Source organism: Pelobates fuscus, chromosome 2 (assembly GCF_036172605.1).
Source record: "Pelobates fuscus isolate aPelFus1 chromosome 2, aPelFus1.pri, whole genome shotgun sequence".
Taxonomy (NCBI): Eukaryota; Metazoa; Chordata; class Amphibia; order Anura; family Pelobatidae; genus Pelobates; species Pelobates fuscus.
Genome location: NC_086318.1, coordinates 177780851 through 177803836, shown reverse-complemented (window position 1 = coordinate 177803836; position 22986 = coordinate 177780851). Strand labels below are relative to the sequence as shown.

General features: G+C 39.6%; 1 protein-coding gene across 2 annotated transcripts in view; it reads right to left on the bottom strand.

Annotated features, from left to right (window-relative positions):
- SMAP1 (small ArfGAP 1) overlaps window positions 1-22986 on the bottom strand; it is a 319946-nt gene that overhangs the window by 10334 nt on the left and 286626 nt on the right. For both annotated transcript variants that reach the window (XM_063442978.1, XM_063442979.1), the window contains 3 exons: window positions 20538-20665; window positions 8655-8823; window positions 7738-8060 (listed from right to left, as the gene is read on the bottom strand). In XM_063442978.1, coding sequence (XP_063299048.1) covers window positions 7738-8060; window positions 8655-8823; window positions 20538-20665 — 620 coding nt within the window. The remainder of the gene's footprint in view (window positions 1-7737; window positions 8061-8654; window positions 8824-20537; window positions 20666-22986) is intronic.

The window sequence follows — 22986 nt, the reverse complement described above, 5'->3', positions numbered from 1 at the left end:
AAGAGTGGTCTATGCACTCCGAGTTTGGCTTGCTGTAGGCATGCCTCACTCACACACACAAGGCTTGACTAGTGATGTTTTTACTCTTTACTCTGTGGCTCTGTCACCTCAAACTTACCTTTCTCCTATTTTTTCCACTTTTAGAATCTGTTCTTTTTTCCATTTCTCATCTATTTCTCTTTAAAACAGAAGACAAAATAGAGATTACTTTGTCTAATGTATTTTTCCTATGCTTGACAATCTTTACAAAGGGTGGCATGTACATTGGGGAACACGGGCTGGCAGGTACATAGGGTGAAAATGAAGAGATGGGCATTCAACTAGTCCCTCTGGTTAGTTGTGGAGTTGTTTTTTCCACCTAGGATTTGCTTTTTACTATAGTATGTGTGCAAATACTACAATCACGTCGGAAGGTAGCATAGCTCACTACATTTTAAGCACATAAACCATCAAGCAAATATAGCATTGCAATTACATGATTAAAAAAAAAAAAAAGGGCTTTCTGTAAGATGTCACAATTAAAGAAAAGATAAACCCCCAAAATATGGCTTAATAAGGCTGAATTGGAGAAGTGGGGGTTGGAAGAAAACAAACTAATGTCCCAGTTTATATTTATTGTTGTTTCTCCAACATGGTAAAAAGACAAATTTTGTCAAAGAGTAGTTGTGTGTCCTAATCTTGTGTGAGGGTTCTGGGCTGGTTAAAAAGGTTATATAGGAGTATTAAATGTAGCATCTCCCAGAATATTTGTGGAGTTGTTAATTTTCATTAAATTTGGGCCCCATCGGTAACAGATGGCCTGATTTCTAAAAAGCTGGTACTGTGAGAAGTCCATAAAGAAAGCAAGAACATGGTTCTAAAATGTGTAGGAAGGAGGACTTGAACTGGAGCCATTACTAGCTTGTCTTTCTCTGCTTGGAAACATATTAAAAGGTCCTTCTAGACTTCTTAAGGAAACTTGGGAACTTTGATACTCTGACGTGGCAATCGACAGAAAGGGTCTTTTCCCAGGCCATGTTTTTCCTAACATTGGAAAGAACTGTCACATAGTTCACCGTATGTCTAGCAGAAGGGCTTTATTGTCAGCCTTGCTTGCGCAAAGCCAATAGCCAACTGCTGGGAAGCCGTAAAATTCTTCTTGCTGAAGTATGCTATGTCAGATGTTTCTGGTGGCTGGAGTTGTAAATCCCCAATATCTTGGAATTTATTCTAAGAATCTCTTCCCCATACTGTCCTCTACAAAAAGTTGCCAGAAAAGTCAAGGGACAAGTCTGCTCTGGCCAGATGCCAACTTAGCCGCCAATACTGGAGTTGTTTAATAACCCACGCATTTGTTGGCTGGGTTCTCATAGATCCTAAACATATGGTATTTTTATTAACATCTAATAAACTAAGCAGGTCAAGTGCTAAATTAATATCTCCAAAACCCCGAGATGGCATTCTACTGCACTTGTCAACACCAGGGCTTCCCTCATAACATGGCATTAAAGCTGACCTGATTATACATTTTCTTCTTAGAATTTTAAAATGTTAACATGGTTATGAATAATGTTCAATGTAGTAATTAGACAGAAAAAAAAAATATTTAAAGTGTACAGGCAAAATGAAACTATACACATTTCGTTCTTCTTAGAATATATTTACTTTGCTTATAAATTACTTTAAAGGCATCTGCTCTACTTTTCTATATTTTGACACTTATCATAAAATAAACATTTAATAAAGTACACAATGGCACACAATTAATATTATTATAAACAATACCGTGGAAACCGTTTGGTTTCTTTAAGTTACATTACTGCTCTTGATTTGCAGAGTGATGAACTCCTCAAGACTACATAAGCAACAATGTGCACAACCTCAAATATTCTTGTATCTTCGCTGATCACTCTGAATGCTAAACAAGGATTACAACGGGGAACCAAACCCAGGTAGTCATAGAATTCATTTCATTTTAGGCAAGTGCCATATGTGCTTGTCTTATATTTATAAACAGGAAACCTGGTGGAAAGCAGAGTCTGTGCTCCATAAAAAAGGCATGACAAACATGAGCAGTAGCAAAATTTAGCTTTCAAATACCACGATGCAGTAATGTGTGGGTGTTTTGAATGCATGTGACCTAAAATTTGAAAATAAAAATGTCAGATTCCACTGAATGATCACACACGTTCTGGTAATTCAGTAAGCAAATGTCACAACACATTTCCAAGAATAAGAATGTTCAGATAATACCCTAAAAGATGAAGGGTTATATTTGAAAAAATAAATAAATAAAAAGAGTGCAGACAAAGACGGCATTTACATAGCAAGATTTGAGAAGCTGGTAGCACGTAGCTATCAGACTACACATTTGAAGAAATGGTTCTTCCACAAGTGTTGCTCACTGGAGCAGAGTAAACACAAGCCCTCCCTCCCAGCTGGTGTCGGCAGAGTCGAGACAAGTCTTCATTCTACTGGATTGAGCAACCCTTACAGGAGAGAGATTTGCAAAACTGTAAGTGTACATCAGAGTAATCAATGCAATGTCACCTTATTTGATTTAAAGTACAAAATGTTTTATCTTAGGCAGTGAACACCAATACAGTCAGAATGGCAGCGATGTAAAATATGCACCTAGTTAATCTAAAATATTCAAACTTTCACTATAGCTGAACCGGAAATATTTGTTTGAATTCAGCTAGTTTGCCTAGATATCCCGGTTTGTGTTTCAACTTGATACAATTCAGAACCTCATTAATAAACTCTATAGCATGAGGACATATAGAATTAAACGGAGGATACATAGCTATATATAATGGAAAAATAATGCCATCAAGGAATGGGATCTTAATGACAAGACAAATATCTCCAGAACTCATATATGTCATTTTTATTAAAACTTATGTTTTACCAGTCAACATGTCATTTTCCTTTTACAAGATATTTCCTGGTCCAGGGTTCAGTCTAGGATAAACCTATGTTAGAGTGAGGGAAGTGTACGGGTTAAGTGATGCCTGATATAAGTGGGGGTTGCAACATGGAGCAGCTGGGGATCTACATTTTAAGGTCTAAAAGCAGCAGAAGAGTAAAGGAGTGCGTGCATGAGTTTGTGCATTTGAAATCAATTAAAAGATCACTATAGGGTCAGGAACACAAACATGTATTCCTGACCCTACAGTGCTAAACCCACCATTTAGGTAGTTTGTACCCCCCCTTATAAACGTTTAAAACTCACCGTATTTTGCTGGCTCCGCCCCCTTTTTGACATAATTGAAATGCCCGATATTTAGCCAATCCAATGCTTTCCCGAAAGCATTGGATTGGGTAAAATCGACACGGGGCAGGGCCAAATGCCGTTTTGGCCATCAGGACCTCCTCATAGAGATGCACTGAATTAATGCATGTCTATGAGGAAAATTCAGCATCTCCATGCAGAGTGTGGGGACGCTGAACGGCTACTGTGCAGCCATGATGCCGGAAGCCCCTCCAGTGGCCATCTGAGGAGTAGCCACTTAGAGGTCCCTAGGGGCAATGTAAACACTGCCTTTTCTCTGAAGATGCCTGAAGGGAGCTATTATACTCACCAGAACAATTACATGCTGTAGTTGTTTTGGTGACTATAGTGTCCCTTTAGGTAGTTCTTAACGGTCAGTCTGCTATGAATTTTGTCTATGTATATTATCTACTTATATACATCACTATTCTCGATGAAAGATTATTCTTTAGGTCTGTAATAGCCAACTGGGATATGTGCCTGCTGTTACAATGAAGAGTGAGCAAATGTTGTAAAGGGTCTTTGGTGTCATTTAAGTTTCTCCTCTTCCACTGCCATCATTTCCTGTTTTCCAGTCTCTGTTATTCCTCTAACACTGCTATTTGCTTTGATTGCTCTGTTATGTTGCATAAATTGTGATCCTGCATTGTTTCCTTATTCACAGTGCCAAGAGGATGTGACACCATATTGCTTCCTACCAGCCAACATGATCAAACATCATATATAAAGGAAGACCATTAGCAGTCCCTGTTATGATAGCATGCAAAGCAGCCTACTCCCTTGCAGAAGAAGGGACAATCAAATATTTTCCAAAATAGTCATAAGATCTCAGCAAAATGTGTCATCCTGTTTGTAAGTACTTGATTTTACATCTTGGGGGACACAACTGTAATCTTTCTGTCCAGGAGCACCTGGCATGTTAAGTTCCACATTATTGACCGCTTTTAAAAGTGCTCATGGAGCAAATCATTTGTACGTACAGCATTTCTGCACTTTTATGCCAGGGCTAGTTTTACCCCTGGCACACACGACTCAGGAAGCCCAGAACACTGTATAATGTTAAATCTATACAAAAACTACATCTGTCATCAGCATAAGGTCGACAATACCAAATAGGGCATTATAAAGTAAAAAAATGAAAAGTCTAGTTAATAAGGTAACCGTTTATTCATGCATAGCTCTTATAATTGGGGGCTCTTATAATTATTGCCCTCCTCTTAGAACCTGCTGCCAACTGGCCAGCTCAGTGGCAAGTGCATTAATTCACATTATTTTCCTTCTGCAAATAATTTTGATTGCATTCACATTCTTGAAAGCTTGAACAAAAAGTGGTTGTCAAAATAATATTACCCCACTGTTAAGCCATCAAATAATTCCCCTTTATTACAGTGAGGTGTTTTGCCCCCAAGGAAGCATAAAACAAAACCTCCAGATTGCAATTTTAAATAACTATGGTAATCTAATCAGACCTTTATAATAATGGACAAGAACTCTGAATTTCTTGGCACCCCTGTCTTCAACAAACAAAGTGACTAATGTAGGTGCCCTCTGCACAATACAGCAGCAGAACAGAAGCTTTCCAAGCATAATTGCTGAATGCATTGCATACAACCCATATTTCCATAGCTCACTATTTAAAATGACTGCCAGCTCGCAGCACAAACACCCCCTGCCTAGCATGAGTGAGTGAAAGGGTCCAGGTACGGGTAGCATTCACAGCTTCCATATACCTACTCTACAGTTTTAATCATAATGAATAATCTATAAAGGGCACTTTTAATGTCATAGCAGTGTGGGAAGAATTCTACTACATAAACAAATTATACACATTTTTATAAATGGCTCTCAAAATCTTGGCATGTCTGTTTATATAATTCAATAACACGTATATGTATATATTTATCATTTATCAAAATATAAGTGTGTGTACTTGTGTTTATATAGTGTGTATATATCTATATACACACACAATATATATATATATATATATATATATATATATATATACATACACACACACACACACACACACACAATATATATATAAACACCAATACACACACACTTATATCTTTATATATTTAATCCTTTCTGTGGGCGATGCTCTTAATATTATTTGCCGCTTCACAATCAGAAAACTATTTATGAATATTAATACAAATCCAAATACAGACTAATATATGATAGGTCATATTTTTCATTACTTCAGGGATTATTTCAAATCACCAAAATCTGATAGAACATGATTCTTCTGCTCAATAAAGGATTACATTGCATCCTTCAATATTATAAATGTCAGCAATAAACGGCATGTCAGTATTCCTTTTGGACCAGAGAAAAGGGACACTTCAGGCACCAATACAACTGACGTGCTTTTGAGATGTTTTGGCCCATAGATGTACCTTTGGTCCTCCTGAAATATCTTTAATTTTCTTAAAAGAAAAGGAAGTTCTGCATCATAACCCAGCCCCCCATCACTGAAGCCAATCAGTGTACATACAAATCAGACTGAGTTTAAAGGGACATACCACTGTCCCATATATAAATACAATCACTATTTAGTAGTTACACCCAATAAAACATGCATGGATTTAAATATGCTTATTTCATTGGTGGTATGTAAGCAACATTTGTAAGCACTGCCCCCTCCTTCCCAGCCCAGACGTTCATTTGCTGCAGCTCATTGATAATTATTTGCAAGGCAGGTGCTCTGGGCAATTGCTGCCTCTTAAGTTTATCTCTACGGAGCTAAAAAAAAAAAACAGGAAGTAACAGGACCCGTTGTCTGATTGACAGGAGGGGGTGGTGGGGGTGGAACCAGGTTAATTTATAAAAGTGAATTTTAAAATTTGCATTTTTGTGAAATGAAAAAAAGAAAGGGACACATTCTTCACACATAAAGTACTTTCTTTAGCAAGCTTAAGAGCTTTAGGTGTTTGGAGTGTCCCTTTAACTACTGGGATTGCCTGCAGAGAGGAGGAGAGGAAAGCCAAAGAGACACATAGCACGCACATCTATTTTTGTGTTTTTTCTTTTTTTTAACATTGCTATAATTTAACTAAGCCACGTGTTAAATGGCATCCTCTAAAATTTGAGCTTTTCACCTGCTGCTGTCTAGCTGTGGATGAACTTCAACTTACAAGGGGGTAAGTGTGAGGCTAGCAGCCAAAGAGCTGCTAGACTGAAAATGAAGAGTGAAATAGACATTTAGATGGCCAGTAAATTTAACGTAAAAAAAGAACACACACACACACAAAAAAAAGTGTCATATTCAGCCTGGTTAATACGATTAAGTGAAAATTGTTGCATTAAATGGGATGTTTAATTTGGGACCACTGATGTTGCCAACAATCTGGTCCAGAAAGCACTTTGCCATGAATGTAATGCTAATTTGATTACATCAGGCATCAAGAGTGTGTGCAAAGTTTAATAATTCAGTGTTTGCATAGACTATAAGATGGCCACCCCTTGAACCCAATATGTTTGTGAACAACATTTATCATGATATTGACAAACTGTAAATTATGTTTATTTGATCTGAAGAGGAATACATTCCCAGTTAATTATCACTTCCTGAGAGACTGGTACAATCCAAGACCAAGAGAGTCTGAATTGGGCATAGACAGAAGCAGACATAAACCAACAGACAGACCGACGCAAAGACATAAGAGAAACAATTAGAGAAACAGTGAGGGACATAATCCAAGACAGAGACAATTAAAGTGTGGGAATGACAAATGGAGAGAGACTAAGAGTGAGAGAGACAGAAGAAAATGGAAGTAATGCTTTAAAAGGCAAACAACAGAAAGAGCTAAAGATGTAATTTTCACTTGTGCAGCTATAAAGCCCTGAATGAAATAATGGCAGTTAAAAATCTGGGAATGATAAAAGCTTTAAGCAATGTGCGTGAGCATTTGCATGTGGGCAGCATTTAAAACTAATTAAAAAGTTTGCCATCACCAGCTGCTCACTGCTAATTAGTCTTCACATTTGTGTCTTCGTAACAAAAAGCTGACAGTGATGCTACCCAAGACTATCACATTTCACCCGTAATCTGCAATATCGCATGAATTCTTTTCAGAGGATGATGCAAATGCTGTTTAAATATGATATTAGTGCTTTGGCTGCATTCAAAATCTAATAATGAAAACAAAAGTTCATCCATCAGGTACATCTTCATTCTTGTCAATAGACAATAGTTTACATGAATTTGACTTTCACATATCAGATACATTATATAGAACCCTACATGTGATTGGCTTTTTAGGAGAGAAAACAACCTCTTTGTTTAGCTATTCAAATTAGCAAGGTCCTTCCTACAAGTTTTTAACTCTGGCTACACACATATTAATGCAGCTTCCCACAGTATGCACAAAATGTGAATACTACATTTGTTGGAGCACTGCAATATTCCATGCAGGTCAGTGGACTTCTTTAGACTGCAAAGCCATGTATAGAACATAAAATGAGTAGATTTTGTATACCTGAGAAAGGTTCCAAGGAGATTGCTGGCCTTGTTGCATGCCAAATTTGTTTGGGGGTGTTGCCATGTTTCCAACCATTGCTTGTGGTCCCATCATATTAGGAGAGATTCCCAGACCAGGTGGAGCATTTCCCACAAAGCCATTGGGCATTCCCATGCCAACCATCATTCCGGTATTTTGTCCCATGCCTGGCATTGGTTGCCCCATCATGTTCCCCATCATGCCACTGCTAACCGGAACAGGTACACCCATTGGAGGGAAAGCCTGAAAATTTGTGGCAGGCTGTGTAGAATATGGCATAGGAGAGGAACCCATGAACATTCCTGAAATAATGAGAAACATAAGAATGGAATACTGCAGACATGCTAAACAATGTAAAAAAGCATGACCACTACTGATATTACTATACATGCCATACTGACAAAATTGGAATTGTTTTTTTTGATCAGGTCTTAACCCCAAACAGAATGATGAGATTATTTTACTGTGTCTCTGTCTACAGTTCACTTTTCAACTGAATAAGTCTCAAAATGTCTCATGTTGTTGGTGTAATAAAATCATTTATATTTAAAAAAAATGCATTATGGTAGATTTATCTCCCACACTGCCAAGTGTGTACACAATGATACATTTTAAGCATTCAATATTCATCTGGTCTTTTTCCTTTAATTAAAAAATAAATAAATAAATAAATAAAAAAAAATTATGTATCCATATGCACAATACTGTATTTTTCTCCACTGAGATATAAAAGTCTGGTTTATAGTCTTTATGATCTGCATAACATGATGTCCTCGGTGTTGTATAGATTTAAGGTATTATCCCAGACTTCATTTAGTCATCATTAATAAATAGATTTTACTGTTCACCTAGGTTTCAAAAGATCTATCCCACCGATTTTCTTTATATATAATTACCTGGATTGCTTTGCTGCTGCATATTTGTCGTACCATAAAGTGACAAGATTGAGTCTTTTGACAGTGGCTTCTTTGGAGTATCTTCAGTTTTCACTGTTTGATCGGTAAATAAGTCAAGGTCCCCAGTTGAAGAAGATACCGTAGAAGCAGATGGATTGCTGGAAGTGACCTTTAGAAGATAGACAGTTGGGTTTATCATCCAGAAATCCGATAATACCAGTAATACAGTGAGGCACAGCATGAGTACTGCTAGTTGTATGGATTATACAACTATACATATATACATACACGTAGCCAGCCTAAAAGGAGCATTTATCTTTTGTAATAACAAAAGTTAAATACAAGTCAATGGATGGCATTTAGCAGATAGAGATAATTTAACACAACAAAGGATAAGGAAAGTCTGATCAAAACTTGAAAACAAAGTGGCCATCCACTACTTAAAAAAAGACAGAACGCCATTATATAAATGAAGCAATAGGACTGTGTACAGTAGGTGAAAAGAATAAAATGTTACAGATTTCTTAATCCAGTCTACCCACATCTAACACAATATACTTGTTAAAGGGACACTATAGTTACCTGAACAACTACAGCTAAAGTAGATGTTATGGTGTCTATAGCCTTTCCCTGCAGGCTTCTTAATGTAAGCCATGTAATCTAAGCCTTTTTCATTGGTATATAGGAACTCCTCTAGTGGCAGTCACTCAGACGCTTTTCATAGAGATGCATTAGTAGAAAGCAGCTCTATGAAGAGATGCTGATTGGCACAGCAAGTTTTACCATGCATGCACAATAGCCCCCCTATGCTTTCCCATAGGAAAGCATTGGATTGGGTGAGATTGTTAAATTTGATTATCTCAGCCATGGAGGTGTGGCGAGGCAGGGCAAGCCGTGGCGAGACTGGTACGGTGCTTAAAACAAACGTGAGTTTAATCACCTGTCTAATGTAAAGAGAGGGGGGCCAGTAACCTAAACTGTTTTACCATTATAGTGTGAGGAATAAATGTTTGTGTTTCAGACACTATAGTGTTCCTTCAAGTACATTGTAATTAAAAACAACTTTAGCTTAATGATGCAGTTTTTGTACATAGATAATGGGGATCGACCGATCGACCTGGCGGTCCTTGGGGGCCCAGCAGCAAGCTCTTACTTACCTTCCCAGCAGCTCCATTCAGCTCCCCTGTCTAAATCTTGCGACTGTCAGAGTGCTGCCACGGGTTACCATGGCAACACTCCGCGCGGCACATACACTCCGCGCTAGCCGCCATATTTAGACAGAGGAGCTGAAGGGAGCTGCTGGGATGGTAAGTAAGAGCTTGCTGCGGGCCCCCATTGCACAGTCCATGCCACCAGACCATCACGGAATGCCATACTCCCCCTCCCAAGTAAGAAGCAGGTAGGGAGGACTAAGAAGCAAGTAAGAAGCAGGGAGGGAAGACTAAAAAAAAATGAAAATTAAATATTTAAAAAGATTTATAAATAAGAATGACCCCCCTCTCCATTTTACACACATTACATACCTACACAAACACACACACACTGCATCCACTATACACAGACTACACACACTCTGCATTCACTATACACATTGCATTCACTTTACACATACCACACACCACATTCACTATACACACACTACACAAACACACACACACACTGCATTCACTAATCAAATACTCTTACTGCATCCACACACACACACATATATATATTCTTGAAAACATCAATTCTGACTGAATGTATATTTTGTGCATTTACCTTAATAAAAAAAAGATTTGCAAAAAAATAAATAATAAACATGTTCAGTTAACCGTAGATTTGAGTAGAAATAGTTTATTTTTTCAAAATGGTAAATGTACAGAATATCGGTAAGTTATCGGTATCGACTCTGAAAAATCAATATCGGTCGATCCCTAATACATAATACCTTTGATGTCTCACTGCTCAATTATCTGCCATTTTGGAGTTAAATCACATTTGTTCCTGTTCATGCAGCCTAGCCACACCTCACCTGGTTGTGACTTACCCAGCCTGCATGAAAAAGCAGTTTCATTTTCAGATGTTAACTTACTTTAGGAGTCCCCCTCCCTTCCCCATTTAAATTTTACTTTAATCGCACACAGGGGGCTCCTGCATAGTCTAAAAGGGTATCAACAGTGCCGTATATAAGGAATCCTAAATTAAAGAGACTGTGAATTCAAGGATGTTAAAACATTAGATCTCACTTACAGGAAGTGTTATTAGGAAAACTGTACATGTTACAAAGTGATTTAACTCGTAAATGGCAATTGAGCAGTAAGACTGCAGTGGCATGATCTATTCACCAAAACTGCTTCATTAAGCTAAAGTGTGTTGGCGACTAAAGTGTCCCTTTAAGCACATGTGGTAACTTGCCAGGTTTTACCCAAAGCTTTCAAGTTTGACAACAGGAATGCAGTTAAAGTAAGCCTGGTTTGATAAGAGGAGTGGTTTACAGCTTCAGCCATTTTCCACACAGCAGGCCTTAGGGAATTTTGGAATGGTATATCAGATCAGACTATGTATTTTGTATTATGTGGACCACTCCCTTTAAGGGTCCTCCTAAATAATCTTATTACAGGGAAAGGTTCTACAGAGAAAAGATAACGGGAAACTTCCATCATTTGTGCATATTCATCTATGATCCATAATTATCCGTATTACTATGTTTTTGTTTTAATTTTTTTTAATTCACTCAGTTAACATGACAAATCGAGCATGCTTTATTTCTCAAATGCAAAAGCAGAAATCAAGTTTAAAATCCAAAAAGTTTATTGGGCACAAATGTTAGACAGCAAGTTTTAGATTGCTCTTGTAACCTTTAATATAGAACCGTGCCAAAGTCTGCTTCAATGAAAAAAGGGGAACAGAAAAATACAGCCTCTTTATCAAATGGTAAAGTCGTCATTTGATTTAACACCTTAAGCACATATTTACGTCATGATTCCCTTTTATTTCAGAAGCTGTGTCCTTAAGGGCTTAACCCAGCTGTGTTGATTATTATGTACATAATACACTGACACTTTCTTACCAACTCTGGGGTTTTCTTGGAAGGGACACGTTAGTAGAACCACTCAATAATAATAATAGTAATAGTATCAGTTCCGTTGAAAAAGTCGATCTCTACACATTGTTCTGTTGTTTTAGAAGAGCATTGTGGAAGGATATTATGAGCCTTCCTAATTGCTCAGGCTAGCAAGATTAGAGAAGTCAAATCATTATCTCAAACGCTATGCTAGGTATACGAGTGAGAGGACAGGACAGGACACACTCAATATCGGCAAAATCAATCAGAAATACTCATGTGCATGCTGTAAAGTATTATTGTAAGTACTGAACAAACAAAACTGGCAGTAAATGTCATAAAAATGAAGAAGAATTGTGATTTCTTATGGTTCATGAATAAATAGAAGTGGACAATTAACTATGAATATAAATGCAGGTAGAGTGGTGATGGATGACAGCTGTTAATTTGTATATGTGAACATGTTAAAGCAAATACGAAGGATGTTAACCTTGATAGGAGTAAATGTCTTGAAAGCAGTCAGCAGTTCAAGAATGCAGAGAAAAATGATGCTTAATTGGTCTAATCTGTTGGAGTTACATGAAGCATAAAAATACTGAGTACCTGAGTGAATAGTCATATGAAGCACAATTTGCTCTCATAGACACCTTCTCATACAGCTGCTAAAATGATTAATATGCATATGTATTGAAGACTACGTTAAGGAGGTTTTTTCTCTCTTTATCGTAATAAGACTTTTCAATGAAAGATTTAATTTTAGTTCAGGAAGACGTTTACCAATTTAACAGTTTCAGCTTCACTAACTCAATCCCTTGAAAACAGATTCACTTTCCATTTAGTAAATGGCAAATCACAGCTTTCTGTGATTCAGCCAATTTATACACATCGCCTGGTCTTCTTGCGACACCATTGCAAAACTAAGCTTCCCACGCCTCTGCAGAAAATTGATATCCCCTTCTAACCAACCATCTCCCGCCTGCATCTCTCCTACTTCCCCTTGGATCAATTCTCTGAAGCATAATGCTGCCTCACACGGATTCACTAATTGCAGTAGAATGAGCTGGGTGCAGGATTATTATCCAGGAATGGCAGCACTGGACATTTCTACCACACTGACCGGAAAATTAACCATTATTTCAGATGACAGGATGTACAATAAAATAATGCATCAACACCTATCCTCATTCTGATCCACTCACAAATGTTACATAACCTAAATTCATGGGCATTTGTTGAGGCATTCACTGGAGCTGGCAATGTATCTGCGTTGATGGGACAACCAATATTTACGTTGTGCCTAAACGCATGCATGAATAGAATAATATTTAGTGGTTATGTATCATTTTTCGCAGACCCAGGTGGTGCCACACAATCTAGGGGTGAAACAAAGCGGTCAAATCACATATAATAACACTATTACCTGTCTGTTATACTGTTAAACCTTGTAACTAAGAGGGATAACATCAGCTCTGCAATTACAGATTAAGGAACAGCAAACGCCCTGATCCACACATTGCAGTAAGTGTGCACCGACCATCTGATGTAGGGGTGGACTAGCTAGAATGGGAGAAGGGACGGAGATGAACGCTGCTTCTTATAAAGGCAGCCAGCCATACCATAATTACACAAAGATGTAGTTATGAGAATGTCCCCAGACAGTGACAGTGCCGCTTTAAGGGTAAGAATGCAAGAAAAGCTCAAAATTGCAATGACAATAAATTTACATACATATATACACACCTGCATGCATTACAAAAAACACACACTGAGGATATAACACATGTAAACTTTTAATTTTAATAAAAAAAAAAAGAATGTTTCCCTTTAAAACTGAAACATAAATAATATAAAAGTGAAGATTCGATGCAGAATAAGTGTGAGATCCTTCCCAATGTTTGTCAGTTTGCCTTTTCAGGAAATAGATCTAGTGGCACTATTACCATTCTCCCTAAACCAATACGTCACCCCAGTAAAGGCATACATTGAGCAGTTTGCTGTGACTAGTGATACAGGAAAATGCATGCATATCTGGAAATGTCTGCTTTGGAAAGCCCTGTGTCTATGCTTTCAATGAACAGAAGAGTAAAGGCTCTCTTCCTTTCCACACAATACAAAACTATATGGCTACCCATTCAGATAGCAGGTCAGTGCTCTTCTAAAGGAGATCATGTTTATATAGCCTTCTTTTTCTTTATTTAACCTGGCACTTTGCCCAGACTGATGTTGTAAAAATGCAGTACCGCTATCCAGTAGCATACAGTACAACACAGTAGGTATCTCAATCAACTTATCTACTGGCGGCGTGTGAAACAGAAGAGACATATTAAATGTCAATCAACCTCAATGAAACACAGCGTTTGTGGTTGGCCAAAGCCCAGCCACAGGTATTTTAACTATGAATGGCCCCAGAAAAATAAATGTTTAAGTTTAAAATGTAACCTACCTCAAAACATGACAAAAAAAAGCTACAATAGAGTCTAAAAAAAATTAAAGGTTCATATGCATCATTAAGAACCACATTTGCATTTGGAGTGTATCTCATAACCAACAGTACACATTAAGAATGAGCAAGCACACTTCCAATAAGAGCTGCCACTGCCAGACAGTCTTTGTGGGAATCTCACATGTACAACCTGTAGGAAGTGAAGAAGGAATATCAAATAGTCTAGCCTAGTGGCAAGGCGAGATTATTTCTCCCCTCTTCCTAATCTCTATATATGCAAAAAATTATATACAAATGTCACAGAGTTCTCAGAGGCAAAATTGGTTCTTCTATAATATACAGAGCATTTTAAAGGGACACTATAGTCACCTGAACAACTTCAGCTTAATGAGGTTATTCAGGTGAGAACTATTTTCTCTTCTCTCACATTTTAATATATTATATTGCAAACATAAAGTGAAATTTAATAATGCTTTAAATCATAACCAACACAACTGAACCCCAGTCTCCGTGCGCATGCACATGTAAAATAACTGCACCATGGGGTATGCAGGCTGAAAAAGAATTAAAACCTCCAAAAATAGACATTCTAAAAATGAATGCAAATATTCAAAACTAATCATACATACACATTCTTGAACATGATTTTTACTTAAACTCAAATCCCTTAGCCAGCAATATAAAATTCTCAGTGGGTCCAACAGGAATGATGATAATTAAAATGATTTCACTTAAAGAGACACTATAGTCAGCAGAAAAACTTTAGCTTAATGTAGTTGTTCAGGTGTCTATGGCATGTCCCTGCAGGCTTTTTAAAGCAAACACTGCTGTTTCAGCCAAAGGCAGTGTTTACATTACTGCCCAGTAATACGTCTAGTGGCAGTTACTCAGGCGACCACTAGAGATGCTTCCTAGTCCAGTGCTGGACACAGCATCTTCACGCTGAACGTTCCCCGTAGAGATGCATTGATTGATTCATCTGTAAGAGGAGATGCTGAGTGGTGCAGCATTTTGTTGAGCATGCGCTATGGAATAGCCTGCCTACCGCCATCAGACTCTCCCCTAGTCTTGCATCTTTTAAGAAGTGCCTTAAAACCCATCTCTTTAGGAAAGCTTATGGCCTCCAAGACTAACCCTTACCTCACATACCTGTATCTTGCTCTCTCCTAAAGGGCAGCCCACCTTATTTGATAGCAAATTCCTGTCCTAATGTGTTTTACACCCCACCTCCTATAGAATGTAAGCTCGATTGAGCAGGGTCCTCTCCAACCTATCATTCCTGTAAGTTTATTTGTAATTGTCCTATTTATAGTTAAATCCCCTCTCATAATATTGTAAAGCGCTACGGAATCTGTTGGCGCTATATAAATGGCAATAATAATAATAATGCGCAAAAGCATCCCAATGCTTTCCTATGTAAAAACATTATATTGATCTTCGCCAAGAATGCAGAGTGAGGTGGGGCCAGACGCAGCAAGGCAAGCTTGGAGTGGGACAAAATTTTACTTGCTGCAAAAAGGGGAAGGGGAGGCGTGGGGTGGTGACCTAAATCTACTTTACCACTATAGTGTCAGGAATACGTGTTTGCGTTCCTTACACTATGGTGTTCCTTTATATATTTAGAAATCTATTAATAAGCATAAACACTGGTTTTAAAAGGGGGTGAAGGGGTGAAAAAAGAAAATTAAATATAGCCATTAACAGCTCTTAATAATTAACAGGGAGCCAACATGGAGGTACCCAGTTATAGGATAGTTATAAGCTCTGTCCTTTTCGTCTGGCAGTCAGCATAGGGAAAGCATACAGAACAATGCTTTGATTTCTCCTTTGCAGACAAGGCAAAACCAGGGCAAATTTTACATTAGCCAATATATTTTTAATAAAAATGTAAAAGAAAACACAGAGCTTATCCGGTTAACACAAAATATAGGTGAATTTTAAATGTTTAATCAACGGTGTTCCAGACTAGGTGAAAGTTCCCCTTTAAATTAACATCTGTGGTACAGCACCTCCACTGTTTAACATGACTTTTACAGGGCATATTGAAACTGCATTTGGCCAAGGTCATAAAAAGGAATAATTAGGAGAAGGGTCTAGTTTGTCTTATGGATAATCTGGCTTAGTGGCAAGACAAGCATAAATTAACTTTAACATAATACAAGTATCCTCTGTGCCATATTTAATGTAAGCCAAAAGGATGCACAGGGCCAAGCACGATACAGCAACTGCCATTTCTACTGAATCTGCACTTGTTTCCCCTCATTGTTTCTCTGGTAGTCAGGTTAATGACGATGACGCATGCAGCTTGGCTGTAAAATGACAGCTATTGAGCATGTGATGCCAGTGTGAGGCCACATTAAAGGACCACTATAGGCACCCAGACCACTTCAGCTTAATGAAGTGGTATGGGTGCCTGGTCCAGCTAGGATTAACCCTTTTTTCTATAAACATAGCAGTTTCAGAGAAACTGCTATGTTTATAATAGGGTTAATCCAGCCTTTAGTGGCTGTCTCATTGACAGCCGCTAGAGGCGCTTGCGTGCTTCTCACTGTGAAAATCACAGTGAGAAGACGCCAGCGTCCATAGGAAAGCATTGTAAATGCGCATGCGCATCCAGCGAAGAGGAGGAGAGCTCCCCGCCCGGCGCTGGAGAAAGAGGTAAGTTTAACCCCTTCCTCTCCATCCAGCCCGGCAGGAGGAAGGGGGACCCTGAGGGTGGGGGCACCCTCAGGGCAGTATAGTGCCAGGAAAACGAGTATGTTTCCTGGCACTATAGTGGTCCTTTAAGTCAACAGAGTAGCTGTCAGCATGTACCTGAGACACATGGATTATTGTGGACCTGGATGATTTAATTATAGGAATCCCTAACACATCCAAGCCTACATTAAAGAGACAGAGTCCTGTGAAGGAGACCAAAGGAAGGAGTGAAGAGAGAGGAGGCTTTGAGTGAGTTATAGAATGGGGGTACAATGAAGATCGTATATGTGGAGTGTGTATGTGATCTTAAAGAATCACTATAGTGTCAGGAAAACAAACCCGTTTTCCTGACGCTATGTCATCCTTGGGGGACCCTCACCCTCAGGGTCCCTCTCCCGTGGCGCTGAAGGAGTTAAAACCCCTTCAGCAGCTTACCTTAAGCCAGCGCCGGGCTCCCTTGGCACTGGTGACCTCTCCTCCCGAGTGAAGCAGAATGCACATGCGTGGCAAAAGCTGCGCGTGCATTCTAACAGTCCATAGGAGAGCATTACCCAATTCTTTCCTATGGACGTTCTGCACGCTGGATGCAAATTTTGCATCCAGCGCCAGGCAGGTCCGCCGCTGCTGTCCCCGCCCTGATCCGCCTCCTTGATTTTTAGCCAATTCAATATTCTCCCTGAAAGTGTCTAAGAAGGCGTGGCCAAACACTGTTTTTGCCAAACTGCACCTACTCATAGACATGCATTGAATCAATGTATCTCTCTGAGGAAAATTCAGTGTCTCCATGCAGAGCGTGGAGACGCTGAACGGCAGAGCTGCCTACTGTGCAGCACTGCTTCAGGAAGTACCTCCAATGGTCATCTGAGGAGTGGCCACTGGAGGTGTCCCTAGGGGGGAATGTAAACCCTGCCCTTTTTCTGAAAAGTCAGTGTTTGCATGAAAATGCCTGAAGGCAATGATTATACTCACCAGAACAACTACATTAGGCTGTAGTTGTGATGGTGACTATAGTGTCCCTTTAAACTGTGGTCGGGGAGTAGCACAGCAGTTTTTAAACACAGAGACATAAAAAATATTTGTCTCCATCCTAGTGATGTCTCTGTAGGACACAACATATACACAAATAAAAGGTGGTATACCAAAACATACACAGCTCGCTTGTATCATTCAATGTTAATGTAAACTTATAAAGCCTTCCCACGCCCTGCAATTTGACTCAGAGCGCTCTGATTGGTTGGTTTAAGCTAACCAATAAGAGTGCTCTGATAGGTAAATAGTAAGCCTTATAGGTAACCAATCTGTAAGGCTCACTATTTACCTATCAGAGCACTCTTATTGGTTGGCTTAAACCAAACAATCAGAGCTCTCTGAGTCAAATTGCAGGGCGTAGGAAGGCTTTCCCCGCCCTGCGGAGCCCAGTCTGCGCGATGCCCTCACTGGGTGAAGGATATATTTTTATTTAGCGTCAGGATTTTTTTTCCAGCATATTTTTTTTGGGGGGCGCTAAGGTTTTTTCCATTTTATTTACAAGTTCGACAGGTATTATGGATTTTTATTTTGCCTTTTTTGGTGCTATTCAAAAGAAGGTTTTAGAAAAAAGAATACATCAAATGGTAATTTTTTTTATTTACAGGTATTTAGTTTTATTGTTTTCCCCCTCACTATTTTAAGGTGAAGGGGGGTAAGTTAGGGCTTTATTTAATTTTATTTGGGTGAGGGGGGGGGGGTATTTTTACATTTAGCCCCTACCTGTCACCCATGGGTGGGGTCCGGGGGGAGGACAATAGGTCCCCCATTGTCATTTAGGGCCCCCACCCACTTCTCATGGGTGGCGGCCGGGGAGGACAATAGGTTTCCCCGCATTGTAATTTAGGACCCAAACCTGCTGGTCATGGGTAGGAGCCTGGGGGGGAGGACAATAGGTCTCCCCCGTTATTGTTATTTAGGGCCCCCACCCACCGCTCATGGGTGGGGCTTGGGGGGAACTAGGTCCCCCCCCCCTCCTATTGTCATTTAGGGCCCCCACCTGCAGCGCATGGGTGGGGGCCAAGGGGGACCCTATGTCCCCCGTTTAGTTGAATAGCCCCCATGGGGTATAGATAGGGGTTTGGGGAGGTACACTATGTCACCCACGCTAGTTAATAGATGCCCCACCATGAGGGCCAGTTATTAGAGGGGGGGGGGGCATAGGGGCCCAGGGGCATATGAAGGTGACTAGGAGGAAAATTAGATGTAGTGGAGTCGGGAGTTTAAAAAAAACTAAACGCATGCAGCCATGACAGTGCCGCTTTAAATAAATTTATTTTAGAAAAACATATCTGTATTATGCAGCTTGACTTTATAACACAGATAGATTCAAATTTGTATGAATGTATTGGCAGCTAGCAACATTTTCCCATGAAGACTAATAATATTTATATAATCTCAATGAAACAGTATTCCAAATAACACACTTCATGTGCTCGGTAATCAATGAAATTAACGAAGAAAGAGTAGTCCAGTAATCTTTGGCTTAGTTTTCTAAATGTCTATTTAATCAGCAGTAGGAAAGACACTTTCTAGGCACAGTGATTATGAAGGCTCTCAAATGTATAAAATACAATTAAAGAAAGTTTTTTTTTTCTATTCTCTTCCATTTGTCCATATTTGCAACAATAAAAGGCAGAGTGCACGGAGACAGATCCAGGTTTGCCGTTTTCTAACCATCTGGCTTGACTCATGGTATACAATTAAATGTTCCTTCCTCTAATACTATTAAAAGCCTTTTCTTTGAATTTATTTATACAACGCTGTCTCCTGCTGAGTGCATCAATCGAGTTTTCAGTGGGTGTTACACTTGCGGTAAGACACCCCATTCCTGCATACGCCTGTTTGAGAAGTTAAAAATCACCAACACTTTATGTTGGCTTTGTGTAAATAAAACTTACGTGTTTTCTCTCTCCATTCTAAGATTAGCTGTTCATATTTGCTGCAATAAATCATTCTGCTGGTTTCTCTCCTCACTCCATGTTGATGCTTGTACTGCTCTGACAGAGCCTGCCTCTCCTCCCTACTTCCCCTTGAATGCATTGCTTTCACTTAGGCTGAATTCAAGCAGTGAGATGCACAGAAGAGGGTTTTATGATAACAGCCTTCTTATCTCTGTGCTGATTGGCACAGACTGAACTGACTGAGAGGAGCTGGAAAGAGACGTTTTTAACCTCTGAATTTAGATAAATCTAGATTTCTGATAGCTAGCACAATGTTTAGATTAAATTTGTCTACCCTTTAATATTAAGTTGTACTTTTAACGACAGGTACCATTTGAAGCCATATATAAAGGTCACATATGAAATCGCCCACAGTGCCAGAAGGTTTTATTGAATTAGCAAATCAAATCACCATTTCAATAACTACCATATAATACATTAATATGTAAAAAGTAAATAGTATGTGACAAATAATCAGGGGTGGCCCACTGCAACCCCACTTCTTAAAGATGCAGTTTGTTTTGCTACAGGTAGGGATTAGGGATAATATACAGAAAATGAACATTAACAGTGCCATAACTAATGCCCATAAGAAACATGCACCTGTAGGCAGATGCCAGTCTACTGCAAATAAACTGTATGGTGGAGGTTCTATGAAATTAAATACTACAACAATAGCACATCAAACTAAATAACCTAGAGCAAATAGTGTAGCAGGAGATTGTTACCTGTGGTGGAGGTGCAGCTGAAGAAGGAAGAGGATTAGAGATCATTGGTCCAAAAATATCCAAGTCATCATTTAATGTTGCTGTATTAGATGAGCTCCCATTTGCCACCGGACCATCAGCTGGGGTATCTACAAGAAACAATTTATAATAATTAGTTTCCAATATTTTACTTTATTATAGGGTTTGATGTCATACTATATCTAGATACACAAAAACAAGTCCTGCGCTCAAATTCTCAGTACTCCTGGGCAGCAGCAACGGCCATAGTACACATAAGCCCCATTATTTACAATAAAACCAAAGGAAAAAAGTTACTTGCAAACTATTCTAAATCCCTGTACATATTTATATAAATGGAGGTTTTTAGTTCCACTGCAATGGTTATAAGACGTAGGTCCATCTGCCACATCAAGACAAACATCTTAGGCGAGTCCTACACTAACAATTCACCTTGCTTCAGCCTAAAGGGACACCCCAGTGCCAGGAGAACATATCCGTTTTCCTATAACTGCAGTGCCCCTCTGCCTCCCAAGCCCCATCCAATGTTTCTGAAGGGGATGTCCCTTGGCGCAGGGTCAGGCTCTGCCCATGGTCCTCCCCCGCCGACATCAGCCGGCAGGGGAGACCTAATGCGCATGTGCGGCAATGGGTGAGCCCATTAGACCTGCCTATAGGAAAGCATTAAATAATGCTTTCCTATAGGGATTTGGCGATTCTGGAGGTCCTCATGCATAGCGTGATGACGTCGAGCGGCGTTTAAAACACTTTTTAATAGACAGCCAGTAGAGGAGGACTTAACCCTCTAGGAAAATCTCTAATGACAGAGAGGGGTATTTCTTTCTTTTTTTTTTTTTTTAAAGCCATACATACTTATCAACCCTTAACCCCTTAAGGACACGACATGTGTGACATGTCATGATTCCCTTTTATTCCAGAAGTTTGGTCCTTAAGGGGTTAATAAGGAATATATGAGATGGAGAGCAGCACTGTAACATGGATGTGTGATACAAATACACAAAAATAAGTCCTTACAATCCAGTGTCTGATTAATAAACACAGGCATTCAATTACCACCGCCATGATCCTGAATTAATTGACAAACACTATGGACAATCAGTGCTTCTATTTTTTCAACTGTGCATTTTTACTTCTATAGTTTAGTAAACTATAGTTTATATAAATTAACAGATTTTAGCTCCATTGAGTTCTGCCAAAAGTTAGGCTTTGATCAATATGCATATTCATGTCCTCTTTTTATGCCAACAGGATTATATTAATCTGAAACATTTTAAAAATCCAAGGTCACAAATTATCAAATTGTAAGTGGCACTCAATGAATCTTAGGCTGTGTTCATATAGAAGCGACTGTCAGATTTGAACATCTGTAAAAGTCAAAGACAATACATCTTATAAACAGACACATGCATTATTTCTTTGTCTCTCAAATCCACTTGACAGTTTATTATCGCAAAAGCATTTTAAATAAGAAAAATCACCCAATCTGCAAATGATAAAATATTAAGATTTTCATTTCTATATAAGTGGCAACATTTCCAGTTTGCACTTCAAATAAAAATAATAATGGGACACTAGAGTCACCAGAGATAAGGCAGTGTTTACATTGCCCCCTAGGGACACCACCAGTGGCCACTCCTCAGATAGCCACTGGAGGTGATTCCTGGGGCAATGCTGCACAGTGTGCAGCACTGCTGTTCAACATCTCCGCATTTTTTCATAGAGATGCATTGATTCAAGGGATCTCTAAGAGGTGGTTTTGATTGGCCAAACTGGAGTTTAGCTCCGTCCATTCAGCCAATGCTTTCCCTATGTATTGGCCGAAATCATTTAACTCTGATGTCAGCATGTCAGCGCAGAGAGACGGAGGTGGGGGGTGGAGCCAGCACGAGCACCCGGAAATATGGTAATACGTTTTATTACCTTTTAAACAGGGCTCGAGTCCTGTAAGAAACGCGTAGGAATAGCATTCCTGCACTTTTTTCACAGCCGGAACGCCATTCCCGTTGCTCCTGCAGGCACTAACCAGGGGGCGGCAAAAAATGCCATCCCCAAATGCCCCCCGTGTTACACTGGTCATGGGGGGCCTCAAGAGGTAGCCTGTTGGCCACTTGAAGGATCCCTCCCCCCCCCCCCCCCCTGGCGGGCGACTGTCTACCCGTCAGATGCATTGAGGAAGCTGTGTTCTCTCTGATCTGCTCCCTCGCACGCAGTTTGCTGATGCCGGGAGCCGGAATATGACGTCATATTCCGGCTCCCGGCATCAATAGACAGCCTGCGCAGCGCGAGGGAGCAGATCAGAGAGAACACAGTTCCCTTGCCGCGTCTGACAGGTAGACAGCTGCCCGCCTCACTGAAGCCCCCTGGGCCCCAGGGACAGGTCTACGCCAGCTCTCTAGGTAGGGGGGCTGGGTGGACATTTGTAAATTTAAAA